At 42.5% G+C, this 12,724-nt stretch overlaps 1 protein-coding gene across 6 annotated transcripts in view; it reads left to right on the forward strand.

Annotated features, from left to right (window-relative positions):
* Window positions 1–1,173: 1,173 nt before the first annotated feature.
* Window positions 1,174–12,724, forward strand: part of MYO6 (myosin VI) — a 130,499-nt gene continuing 118,948 nt past the window's right edge. For 5 of the 6 annotated variants that reach the window (XM_065400856.1, XM_065400857.1, XM_065400858.1 and 2 more), the window contains exon 1: window positions 1,177–1,293. In XM_065400856.1, the coding sequence (XP_065256928.1) occupies window positions 1,177–1,293 (117 nt within the window). Of the gene's footprint in view, window positions 1,294–12,724 lie in introns of all 6 variants that reach the window. The other variant, XM_065400855.1, reaches the window with a different exon arrangement.

Raw genomic sequence — 12,724 nt, forward strand, 5'->3', positions numbered from 1 at the left:
TGATTGAATGTTTGTAAGCTGTAAAAATGTTTTTTCAAAGTTATTAAAATAATTGACTTTTAGAGCTGAATAATGTTTGCATAAATATGTTCTTTTGGGCTGTTTCACTAGCCAGTGGGTGAGGACCTCTTACATATAAGTTTCTTCCTTTTTGCACATAACACAATTATCCAGAGCTGTCTCTGAATGTTACAGGTATAGAAGTTCCTCTAGCCCAGTGGTTTTCAATCTTTTTCATTTGTGGACCCTTTAAAAATTTCAGATGGAGGTGCAGACCCCTTTGGAAATCTTAGACGTAGTCTGTGGACCCCCAGTTGAAAACCACTGCTCTAGCTTAAGGGGGTGGGAAGGGAAAAAATTGTGAGTTATTCTTCCATTTAAACAGTACTTTCATAGCTTTCAGGGTGTTTTGTATGTTTATTTGAAGTCTGTTTCCAGTTTAATGATTACTGGTTAGCAGGTTATTTTGGGATAATGGCCGAAGAGTAGATCATATACCAGAAGTATACTTTTACAAACCCTGAAGCTCTAGAGATGACTGAAGCAGATCTCTTTTAATGTGTGAATGTGTGTTGAGGGGAAAGGAAGGAACTGCCAACTGGAATGAACCTGTCTGTCAGACTCGGTGGAATCCACAAATCTGATTTATAATCTATATAATAGAGATTATCTAGCATTAAAGTAGTTATCCAGAATGAAGACTAATTCAGTATATAAAAATATTGTGTTGGGCCTATTCAGAAAGTCCAAATCCAGGCAAAATTCCTATTTAATTCAGTTGCTGTTGTATGTGTTGAGTAACTCTGTAAATTGAGCACTTATTTAGGTACCTAACTTTAGGAATCCAAGTTTGAAAGTGTTGGCCTTAGATCTTTAGCCTTTTCAGATGCCTGTGTTTTTGCATAACAAATGGTGCATTTTGAATTCAAGACATAATCTAAAACTGTTTCCAAAGAGCATTTGGACAGAGGTTACAGTCAAAGTTCTTTAATCAATAAGGCGTACATATGGGTGTAACTACTTAATACTAGAAATCAGTGTTTCATGTTCTCATTTTATATACCCTGTGTTTGGATGAAAAATAACAAATTAAAGTTTGTAGACAGTTGGTCAGATTTTTATAGTTTTTTTTTTTTTTTTTCCTCCCCCTTACAGGAATAGTGAATAGTTCCAATGATGGAGGACGGGAAGCCTGTTTGGGCTCCACACCCAACTGATGGGTTTCAGATGGGGAATATCGTGGATATTGGCCCTGACAGCTTAACTATTGAACCGTTAAACCAGAAAGGCAAGGTAAGAAAGGGATTAAGGAATCCTTAAAGAACTATACCATCACATAGTTCTATGCATAGAGCACAACAGTGGGATTCAATTTCTAATCTCCGCTTTGTCTCTGACTTGAGCAATTCACTTAACATTTCCTTTGCCTCAGCTTCCTCAGTACAAAGAAAAATGATCATAATATTTAATTCGGCAATACTGGCTCCCACTGGCAAGAAACACATAGTTTCTGGTTGCCAGATTTCCATGTGTCTGCAGTATCTATAGTAAGTAACTGAATATGTGTGTGTCTTTCTGTGCAGTGTTACTTTTCCCATATTGAAACTGAGACTGGCTCAAGATCTGTCTTTGAGATGACACCTCCATTTTCTCCCTCTCCCCATGCTTGCTTTTATAATGGTTCAAAATCTAGGATGAATTATAAATACAAATTTTGGTTGTATTGATTAATGTCAGATTTCCCCCCCTCTTTCCTATAGCTTCACAGTTTCAATAGAATTAATTTTATAAGGGAAAAGTGTTTTCTGAGGACACTTCATAAATGTCTGAAAGCATTACGTATTGCCTGATAGGTAATTCTGAGGGATACTGAATAATGAATTTGAAACCATAGTGTCTTAACTCTTAGATGTGTTCAGACTAGTGAGACATGAGTATCATTAATTTGGGTCTTTGTACCCAAGGAAGCCCAGAATATTAAAGATAAAATCGAAAACTTGTAAATAAAAACCCCCACTGCATTTATGGTGAGGGAAATATTGGTAATTGAAGAATACCCATGATGCTGGGGAAAAACATTTTTTAAGGAGTAATTTAAGGAATTTAGTAGCAACAGTTACATTCCATCAGTCTCCTCCAGATGACATCTTCAAAAGTAATATGGTCTCAAACCACAAAGAGCTCTTTGGATTATATTTTTGTGATGGTTCTCACTTAATTTGATGCAATGGCTTAATTCAATCATAGGATATCAGGGTTGGAAGGGACCTCAAGAGATCATCTAGTCCCCTGGTCAAAGCAGGACAATTCCCCAGACTTCTTTTTTTTTTTTTTTAACCCCAGTTCCCTAAATGGCCCCCTCAAGGATTGAACTCACAACCCTGGGTTTAGCAGGCCAATGCTCAAACCACTGAGCTATCCCTCCCCCCTCCTCAATGTTGAAGAGGAGATGGATTCCTTGTCCTGACATATGAACTTTCAAATTGGTGGAGTTTTCACGATGTTATTCACATCCAGTGGTCTTAAGTTGAACATCAATTTATGACAGAGAATATCTTCATATTATAAGAAATTTCGTGCTACCCAGTTATTTTAGTCAGATAGCCAAGAAGTTATGTTTTTACATTTTACTGGCAAGAATGGTAGCAGCTGTGTTTGAAAGTCTTCATGTTTTGGTGTTTCTGAAGATTACTTAAATTGTGTGTGATTTCCAACAAGTTCCCCCTCATTATAACTTAATTTGTAAGAAAGGAGAATACCCTCATTTTCTCATCAGCTTTCTCATATTGACAATTGCAGGGAATTTAGTGACAGGTCAAGAGGTGACAGAGCAGACCTTCCTTTTCTGGGGGACATGGGTATATATCTTAGGAAGAAACCTGAATAGGAAGCTGGTCATCTTTGCTCGATAAAAATATAAACCAAGTGTAATGCCATCTGATGTCATTCTTCTTCATGGTAAGAGCCACAGATAGATACAATGGGCACTTCAGCCTGTTTACACCTTGGTGTCAGAACCAGAACTTTCAGGTTGGAGTGTACTGCATATTGTGAAATTACTCTTAAGAAGTCTGCAAATGACCTAGACAAATTATATATCCTTTCTCATCTACCCTGGAAAGTTTTAATAGGGGTTTCTTGCCACTCCTACGAGCCTGGGAAAGCTGTTTGCCCCAGCTGGCACTGCAGGTCACCATTCCCTAAATTATTGACCATCATTCTCAGTGGCTGCTGTGGGACACAATGCCCTAATATCCAGGTTATTGCTCCAAGCTTCTGTTGCAGAATTTTATGCCTTGCCAGCACCACCACCTCTTCCCCTCAGCAGATGAGAGACAGCACCCCGGATGTGGAGGAACCAGAAGGCCTTGAGGGGCCTCTTGGTCCACGGTTTTTCTTTCTACCACACCCTCTCCCGGCCTTCATTCTTTAAGACCAGAAGTTTCCTCCGTGTACACTGGTCAATATTTAACTTGGTATCATTACCAAAGATAAATGGGAATATTTTCCACAGTGGGCAGGGACTCGGAATTTCTAATTGTGGGAGATTTTTTACCTGAAAGAGTGGCGTCCTCAATATGTGGGCACTTCACTGGCAGCCCAGTCCAGGCAGGCATTATCTCAGCCCCTGCTTTGCCATGAAAACTCTCAGGTGGCATCAGGCCAGCAAGAATGAATAAACAAACAAATGTGAATTGTTATCTGATTCCTAAGTAACTCTGTATGCTTTCATAAGCAATACTAGCATGGGTGGACAGTATTATGAGTGTGCTGCCTCTCAGCCTAAAAATTGCATGTCCTACAGACTTCTCCCTGGAAAGAGAAGAATAAAAAAGTGTCATTCAAATATGTTTCATGCAGCTATATGGGGCTTTGGTCCTTGGAATCAAATACTCAGGGAAATCTGTTCTAAGCTATCTTAGTGGTACAATAAACTTTATGGAAAGCAGCGGCTATTTAGAGCCAGCAGAAAAGTCAACTTATGATCCTGACTCCTGCCACACACTATGGAAAGGAATACAGGTCATGCGACAAGTTGAAACAGTCTGTGAAGTACATAGGAGAAAATATCTCTTCACAAGTGGTAGTAGGTCATTAGCTGCTCATTTTTGCCTCAGAGCTATCTCCCAAATGGCTCTGTCTGGAGTTAGACCCTAAATTGGTACCAGGCTCTCTCAATTTGGGAGCAAAAGGGCTACCTATAGCTTTGATCAAATGAGCTCACTGGACATTGTGAGGAGGGACCCTGTAGAGTTGTGCAAAAATTTCAAGAGCAACTTTGTCCCATTCCCAGTCCCAGCAACCTGGAAAGACCATGACATGAATGAAGTAATCCAAAATCTACTTCAGACTGGAATATTGCTACCTGCTCCCAATGCTATTTCTAGCCTCAGAGAATCGGGGACAAGCAGAGCAGAGCCCTGTCTAAAACATCTAAATAAGTTCTGAGTGGAGGCTAGTCTTCAAAGCATTCCCATTTTATTATCCTCAGATAATTCCTATGTTTTGCAGATGGATGGCAGCTGTTTTCTTTTCCCAACTTCAAATATTACCATACTATTTTACATGCGCTCTCAAGGTCTCTCTCCAGGATCTTGGTAGTAATTATACTGGCTTTAGAAAAGAAGAAAATTCACTTATTTCTTCCTGGACAATTTTTCTGATCTGGGTTCTGGACGACAGAGAAAACTGAAGCAAACACATGGAGTGATGTGGTTCCTGGAGTATCTTGGATTCAGGGCAAGCACAAATACATGGTGCCAGGGAAGCCAGTCATAGGCCTGAACTGAGAATGAATCTATCAGGTAAAAGATCTCATCTCAGGAGAATGTTAACAGAAGATGAAGATGGCCATAATAGAAAGTGGTGTCAAAGAGATGCAAACCCAATTCCTATTGGTTCCTGTTGGGATTTCTGGTCTGATACACAGGCATGCTTCAGTGATCCAGAGTTCATATGATACCTATCCAGTAATTCTCTGTATCCCTTCTGCATTGCTACTTCATCCATTGGCAGATGTATATTCTCTGCTCCTACAACTGGTGAATGCAGAGAATCATGGTTTTTGTTTTTGTTTTGTTTTAAACATCTTCCCAGTTCAGTTCAGGGTATGTGTAACAGATGGAGACAGCACAGCATCCATCAGCTAGAACACAATGATTCATTGAGGTCTCAGTGCACAGCTCCTTCCATGGATAACAGAACAGTTCTGGTCATGACACCCACCCCTTGGAAAATGGGCTTTCTTTCTTTAGTCATGGGGGGAAAAAACCCTGTTCTCACAGCCATGTGCTTTGAACAGGGGATTTCCAGTTCTCTTCCCCAAGACAGACTCCTCTGCAGATTCCATTCAGAGTCAATGGCCCTGGTGGTAGCAGTCCCACTGTATCCCAACGGGAGAGCCATTCAATGCTGATGGCCTTTGATGGTTCTGTTATGGCTTTCCAGACAGCTTTCTCACTACATGTCAAGTTCCTACTACAAAATGGATGATATAAAAATCCACGTGACTGTTACAATTACAAATAGCATTTATAAAACCAAATGGAATTCGTAATTGGACACAGTCTTCCCCACACCATCACACTGCCTATCAATGGGGAGATTAACACCAAGGTTTATCTGGCAAAATCAGATTTGTAGAGTGACTGATGCTCTCCAAAATACATCGCTCATTGCAGGTCAGTTTGGTGGGCTGCTGATTGACCTTTTTGCATATGGAAATAGTAAATAAAGTGCTCTACAGCCTCTCTGTCAGGACCTTGGATGTGGAGTGGTGAATGGCATCTTACAAACCTGGTCAAGGTCCCTACTACATAGGTCTTCCCACTTTTCCCACAGCTCCTCAGGAGATTCCAAAAAAGGGGTGAGGGAGCAGCAGTGATACCTATTTAGGCCTTTCTGGCTAAAGAGGTTAATCAAGCCTGAGAGCTATAATATAGTATTGGCTCCTTGGATGCCTCTGTCATACAGAGGAGGTGAGCTAACACAAGACCAGTAATCCATCGGAGACCAAACTTGTTTACAATAAATACTTGAATTAAGTGATTATTGCTTTCAGGGACCCCAAAAGAGAAGTCAACAAATACAGTTTGATTCTACTGCCTGGTGCAAAGTCCATATTTAATTACAGTGATATACCAGTGACATAGAATCATAGAATATCAGGGTTGGAAGGGACCTCAGGAGGTCATCTAGTCCAACCCCCTGCTCAAAGCAGGACCAATTCCCAACTAAATCATCCCAGCCAGGGCTTTGTCAAGCCGGGCTTTAAAAACCTCCAAGGAAGGAGATTCCACCACCTCCCTAGGTAACGCATTCCAGTGCTTCACCACCCTCCTAGTGAAATAGTGTTTCCTAATATCCAACCTAGACCTCCCCCACTGCAATTTGAGACCATTGTTCCTTGTTCTGTCATCTGCCACCACTGAGCTCCATCCTCTTTGGAACCCCCCTTCAGGTAGTTGAAAGCAGCTATCAAATCCCCCCTCATTCTTCTCTTCTGGAGACTAAACAATCCCAGTTCCCTCAGCCTCTCCTCATAAGTCATGTGCTCCAGACCCCTAATCATTTTTATTGCCCTCCGCTGGACTCTTTCCAATTTTTCCACATCCTTCTTGTAGTGTGGGGCCCAAAACTGGACACAGTACTCCAGATGTGGCCTCACCAATGTCGAATAAAGGGGAACGATCACGTTCCTCGATCTGCTGGCAATGCCCCTACTTATACAGCCCAAAATGCCGTTGGCCTTCTTGGCAACAAGAGCACACTGTTGACTCATATCCAGCTTCTCGTCCACTGTGACCCCTAGGTCCTCTTCTGCAGAACTGCTACCTAGCCATTCGGTCCCTAGTCTGTAGCAGTGCATAGGATTTTTCCGTCCTAAGTGCAGGACTCTGCACTTGTCCTTGTTGAACCTCATCAGGTTTTTTTTGGCCCAATCCTCTAATTTGTCTAGGTCCCTCTGTATCTGATCCCTACCCTCCAGTGTATCTACCACGCCTCCCAGTTTAGTGTCATCTGCAAACTTGCTGAGAGTGCAGTCCACATCATTCTCCAGATCATTAATAAAGTTATTAAACAAAACCGGCCCCAGGACCGACCCTTGGGGCACTCCGCTTGAAACCGGCTGCCAACTAGACATGGAGCCATTGATCACTACCCGTTGAGCCCGACGATCGAGCCAGCTTTCTATCCACCTTACAGTCCATTCATCCAGCCCATACTTCTTTAACTTGGCGGCAAGAATACTGTGGGAGACCGTATCAAAAGCTTTGCTAAAGTCAAGGAATAACTCATCCACAGAGCCAGTTATCTCATCATAGAAGGCAATTAGGTTAGTCAGACACGACTTCCCCTTGGTGAATCCATGCTGACTGTTCCTGATCATTTTCCTCTCCTCTAAGTGTTTCATAATTGATTCCTTGAGGACCTGCTCCATGATTTTTCCAGGGACTGAGGTGAGGCTGACTGGCCTGTAGTTCCCCGGATCCTCCTCCTTCCCTTTTTTAAAGATGGGCACTACATTAGCCTTTTTCCAGTCATCCGGGACCTCCCCCGATCGCCATGAGTTTTCAAAGATGATGGCCAATGGTTCCGCAATCACATCCGCCAACTCCTTTAGCACCATTGTACCCAATGACTGGAAGTTAGCTAATGTAACGCCAATATTTAAAAAGGGCTCTAGAGGTGATCCCGGCAATTACAGACCGGTAAGTCTAACGTCTGTACCGGGCAAATTAGTCGAAACAATAGTTAAGAATAAAATTGTCCGACACATAGAAAAACATAAACTGTTGAGCAATAGTCAACATGGTTTCTGTAAAGGGAAATCGTGTCTTACTAATCTATTAGAATTCTTTGAAGGGGTCAACAAACATGTGGACAAGGGGGATCCAGTGGACATAGTGTACTTAGATTTCCAGAAAGCCTTTGACAAGGTCCCTCACCAAAGGCTCTTATGTAAATTAAGCTGCCATGGGATAAAAGGGAAGGTCCTTTCATGGATTGAGAACTGGTTAAAAGACAGGGAACAAAGGGTAGGAATTAATGGTAAATTCTCAGAATGGAGCGGGGTAACTAGTGGTGTTCCCCAAGGGTCAGTCCTCGGACCGATCCTATTCAACTTATTCATAAATGATCTGGAGAAAGGGGTAAACAGTGAGGTGGCAAAGTTTGCAGATGATACTAAACTGCTAAAGATAGTTAAGTCCAAAGCAGACTGTGAAGAACTTCAAAAAGATCTCACAAAACTAAGTGATTGGGCAACAAAATGGCAAATGAAATTTAATGTGGATAAATGTAAAGTAATGCACATTGGAAAAAATAACCCCAACTATACATACAATATGATGGGGGCTAATTTAGCTACAACAAGTCAGGAAAAAGATCTTGGAGTCATCGTGGATAGTTCTCTGAAAATGTCCACGCAGTGTGCAGAGGTGGTCAAAAAAGCAAACAGGATGTTAGGAATCATTAAAAAGGGGATAGAGAATAAGACTGAGAATATATTATTGCCCTTATATAAATCGATGGTACGCCCTCATCTCGAATACTGCGTACAGATGTGGTCTCCTCATCTCAAAAAAGATATACTGGCACTAGAAAAGGTTCAGAAAAGGGCAACTAAAATGATTAAGGGTTTGGAACGGGTCCCATATGAGGAGATATTAAAGAGGCTAGGACTCTTCAGCTTGGAAAAGAGGAGACGAAGGGGGGATATGTTAGAGGTATATAAAATCATGAGTGATGTGGAGAAAGTGGATAAGGAAAAGTTATTTACTTATTCCCATAATACAAGAACTAGGGGTCATCAAATGAAATTAATAGGCAGCAGGTTTAAAACAAAGAAAAGGAAGTTCTTCTTCACGCAGCGCACAGTCAACTTGTGGAACTCCTTACCTGAGGAGGTTGTGAAGTCTAGGACTATAACAGAGTTTAAAAGAGAACTGGTTAAATTCATGGTGGTTAAGTCCATTAATGGCTATTAGCCAGGACGGGTAAGGAATGGTGTCCCTAGCCTCTGTCTGTCAGAGGGTGGAGATGGATGGCAGGAGAGAGATCACTTGATCATTGCCTGTTAGGTTCACTCCCTCTGGGGCACCTGGCAATAGCCACTGTCAGTAGACAGGATACTGGGCTAGATGGACCTTTGGTCTGACCCGGTACGGCCTTTCTTATGTTCTTATGTTACCCTCGGATGCAGCGCATCCGGCCCCATGGATTTGTGCTCATCCATTTTTTCTAAATAGTCCCGAACCACTTCTTTCTCCACGGAGGGCTGGTCACCTCCTCCCCATACTGTGCTGCCCAGTCCAGCAGTCTGGGAGCTGACCTTGTTTGTGAAGACAGAGGCAAAAAAAGCATTGAGAACATTAGCTTTTTCCACATCCTCTGTCACTAGGTTGCCTCCCTCATTCAGTAAGGGGCTCACACTTTCCTTGACTTTCTTCTTGTTGCTAACATACCCGAAGAAACCCTTCTTGTTACTCTTAACATCTCTTGCTAGCTGCAACTCCAAGTGCGATTTGGCCTTCCTGATTTCACTCTTGCATGCCTGAGCGATATTTTTATACTCCTCCCTGGTCATTTGTCCAATCTTCCACTTCTTGTAAGCTTCTTTTTTGCATTTAAGGTCAGCAAGGATTTCACTGTTAAGCCAAGCTGGTCGCCTGCCATATTTACTATTCTTTCTACACATCGGGATGGTTTGTTCCTGCAACCGCAATAAGGATTCTTTGAAATACAGCCAGCTCTCCTGGACCCCTTTGCCCTTCATGTTGTTCTCCCAGGGGATCCTGCCCATCTGTTCCCTGAGGGAGTCAAAGTCTGCTTTTCTGAAGTCCAGGGTCCGTATTCTGCTGCTCTCCTTTCTTCCTTGTGTCAGGATCCTGAACTCGACCATCTCATGGTCACTGCCTCCCAGGTTCCCATCCACTTTTGCTTCCCCTATTAATTCTTCCCTGTTTGTGAGCAGCAGGTCAAGAAAAGCTCTGCCCCTAGTTGGTTCCTCCAGCACTTGCACCAGGAAATTGTCCCCTACACTTTCCAAAAACTTCCTGGATTGTCTGTGCACCGCTGTATTGCTCTCCCAGCAGATATCAGGGTAATTAAAGTCTCCCATGAGAACCAGGGCCTGCGATCTAGCAACTTCTGTTAGTTGCCGGAAGAAAGCCTCGTCCACCTCATCCCCTTGGTCTGGTGGTCTATAGCAGACTCCGACCACGACATCACCCTTGTTGCTCACACTTCTAAACTTTATCCAGAGACTCTCAGGTTTTTCTGCAGTTTCATACCGGAGCTCTGAGCAGTCATACTCCTCTCTTACATACAACGCAACTCCCCCACCTTTTCTGCCCTGCCTGTCCTTCCTGAACAGTTTATATCCATCCATGACAGTACTCCAGTCATGTGAGTTATCCCACCAAGTCTCTGTTATTCCAATCGCATCATAGTTCCTTGACTGTGCCAGGACTTCCAGTTCTCCCTGCTTGTTTCCCAGGCTTCTGGCATTTGTGTATGCAACCTTGAGTTCCTACTGGAAGGCTATGTTGTGGGTGTATGAATGTTGAAGCAAAAAGGTCAAGTCTCTGTAGCATAATGTTCTTAAAATGTTAATGAAAAGGAAGTTTTATACAAATCTCAACATTAAATGCTTCCTTAGGGCATTGCTTTTATTCCAGCCCCGCAAGGCCATAGAGCATGACCTTGGAACCTCATTCTGCTCTTCAGAGCACTACCCAGAATGAACCTCTGCAGGAGGTGGTGTTACATTCCTATCCATTAGAGTAGGATTTCAAATGGCTACTATCTCCAATCAGACAATTTTTTTTTTTATTTGAAGTTGGAAGCTTCCTCTAACAGGACCCAATATTATACTTTTAATTCAGTCCTCACAATTGTCACAGCATTCATTTCCTACGTACATTCAAGACTATTCCTCCTTTGGTTAAGTATCATAGTCCAGCACTTAGGAGCAGTGAAAATCTCAGGGCAGTGTTGTCATATCTCCAATATAGAAACCTGCTAGATGGCCAATAAAGCAGAAGTTCACCAAATTCTGCATATTGGTCATTCAATCCTAGCCAATGCCATTTCCTTTTTTTGACAGAAGTCTTATCCATGCCTTAGTGCACATGGTTTGGTGGAGGAGGTATTTGTACAGGATATTTACCTTGTTTTGGTTTTCCACATGTAAAGGATGATCCTGCTTCCCATCCTGGAGGCACACTGCTATGAAAGCTCCATTGTAATAGACCTGTGGACCTTAGCATGAAGAGAAACAGGAAACTGTATTCATGCTTACCTGAAAACTTCCTTTCTTTGGGTAATAAGGTCCTCAGATCTGTCCTACCCTGGAAATAAATAGATCATCCAGGATACAGATGGAAATTGACACTTAAGGATTTGTGGGTTTTGTTATTTTCGGGGTTTTTTGTTTTGTTTTGTTACGTGGGATTTACCATACTCTCAGTAGGAGAAATTGTTGTGCTTTTCCTTCAAAGTATATTTAACATAATCTGTAATTTAGGAAAGTAGATTTGAATTTTTTCTGACTGGGGAGAATTTCAGGAGGCTGAGTAGTTCTCTGCTACCAGTGACTGACAGGACTGGTTTTACCCCCAGGCTTCAAGCAGGCTGAAAGGAAACATGCCGGGAGAGAGAGTGGACTCCGGCTCACTCGGCCCCTGTCCCCAGCAGATGGGTCTGGGAAGGGGTTGGCCTGCTGTTGCTGCCTCAGCCAGGCTCTCTCAGGCAGCTGCTGTGCCACACAGAGCAGCGACCCAGAGTAGCCAGCATGAGAAGTGGCTGGTCCTGCCCCTTCTGCTCCTGGCCTGGCTGCCAGGGAAAGGGGCTGAGCATGCTAGGCAGGGGGGGAGAGCCCCTATTCCCCCCCTAGCAGGCCAAGCAGAAATCGGGGGGGGGAGGGAGGGAGCACTTGATCCTGTATGTCTCTCCCCCCCCCCCCATGTGTCACCTATGAAAGGGCTCTCCATGGCTGCAACATGCTTCACTGAACAACATTTGTATCTAGCAGCTATATAGATTTCCCGAGGAAGTCTGGCTAATCTAGATTCTGATCATCTCCAAGGCAATGTGTAGCCCCTCCTTTAGAATGTTTTAGCACATAACACTAATGAGAGGTAGGAGGAAAAAAACGGGAGTGTCAGGACAAGAAGTGTATGACCCATGAAGAGTCTCCTATACCAGGGAAGGAAATCATGGAAGCTTTTTTACTGTTTTCCAACTGGCGACATTTAGTTTATAGATACTTTAATACTTCAATTTAAGAAACCTGCCACTTCAAAATGAAGTGGAATTGTGGCTGCTTAATGCTGTGTGAAATTTTAGATTGGGTGACCTACATTGTATTGTTTCTATTGTATCTAAGTAAGAGGGTGTCTTAGACTGCGACAGAAAACAGGATGTTTATCATGAGGGTGTCTCACTGAACAAAGTTTTAAATAGACAAACTTGCTTAAAATGTTAAGATCATTACTTATGCTAGACAAAGATCTTGTTGCTTGTCTTTTGCCATTTTAGATAAAGTAGACTAATCTCACTGCCTTAATCCCCTTATCCTCATGGAAATTATCTTTGTAGCAGCATAGGAGCTGTAATGTTAATTGATACAACAAGGTTCATTCATAGATAGCTACAATTCTCTAATGCAAATAACCTGTGCATGCTGTATAGACTCAGATAAAATGTCTGAACAAAAGTG

Source organism: Emys orbicularis, chromosome 3, assembly GCF_028017835.1.
Source record: "Emys orbicularis isolate rEmyOrb1 chromosome 3, rEmyOrb1.hap1, whole genome shotgun sequence".
Lineage (NCBI taxonomy): Eukaryota > Metazoa > Chordata > Testudines > Emydidae > Emys > Emys orbicularis.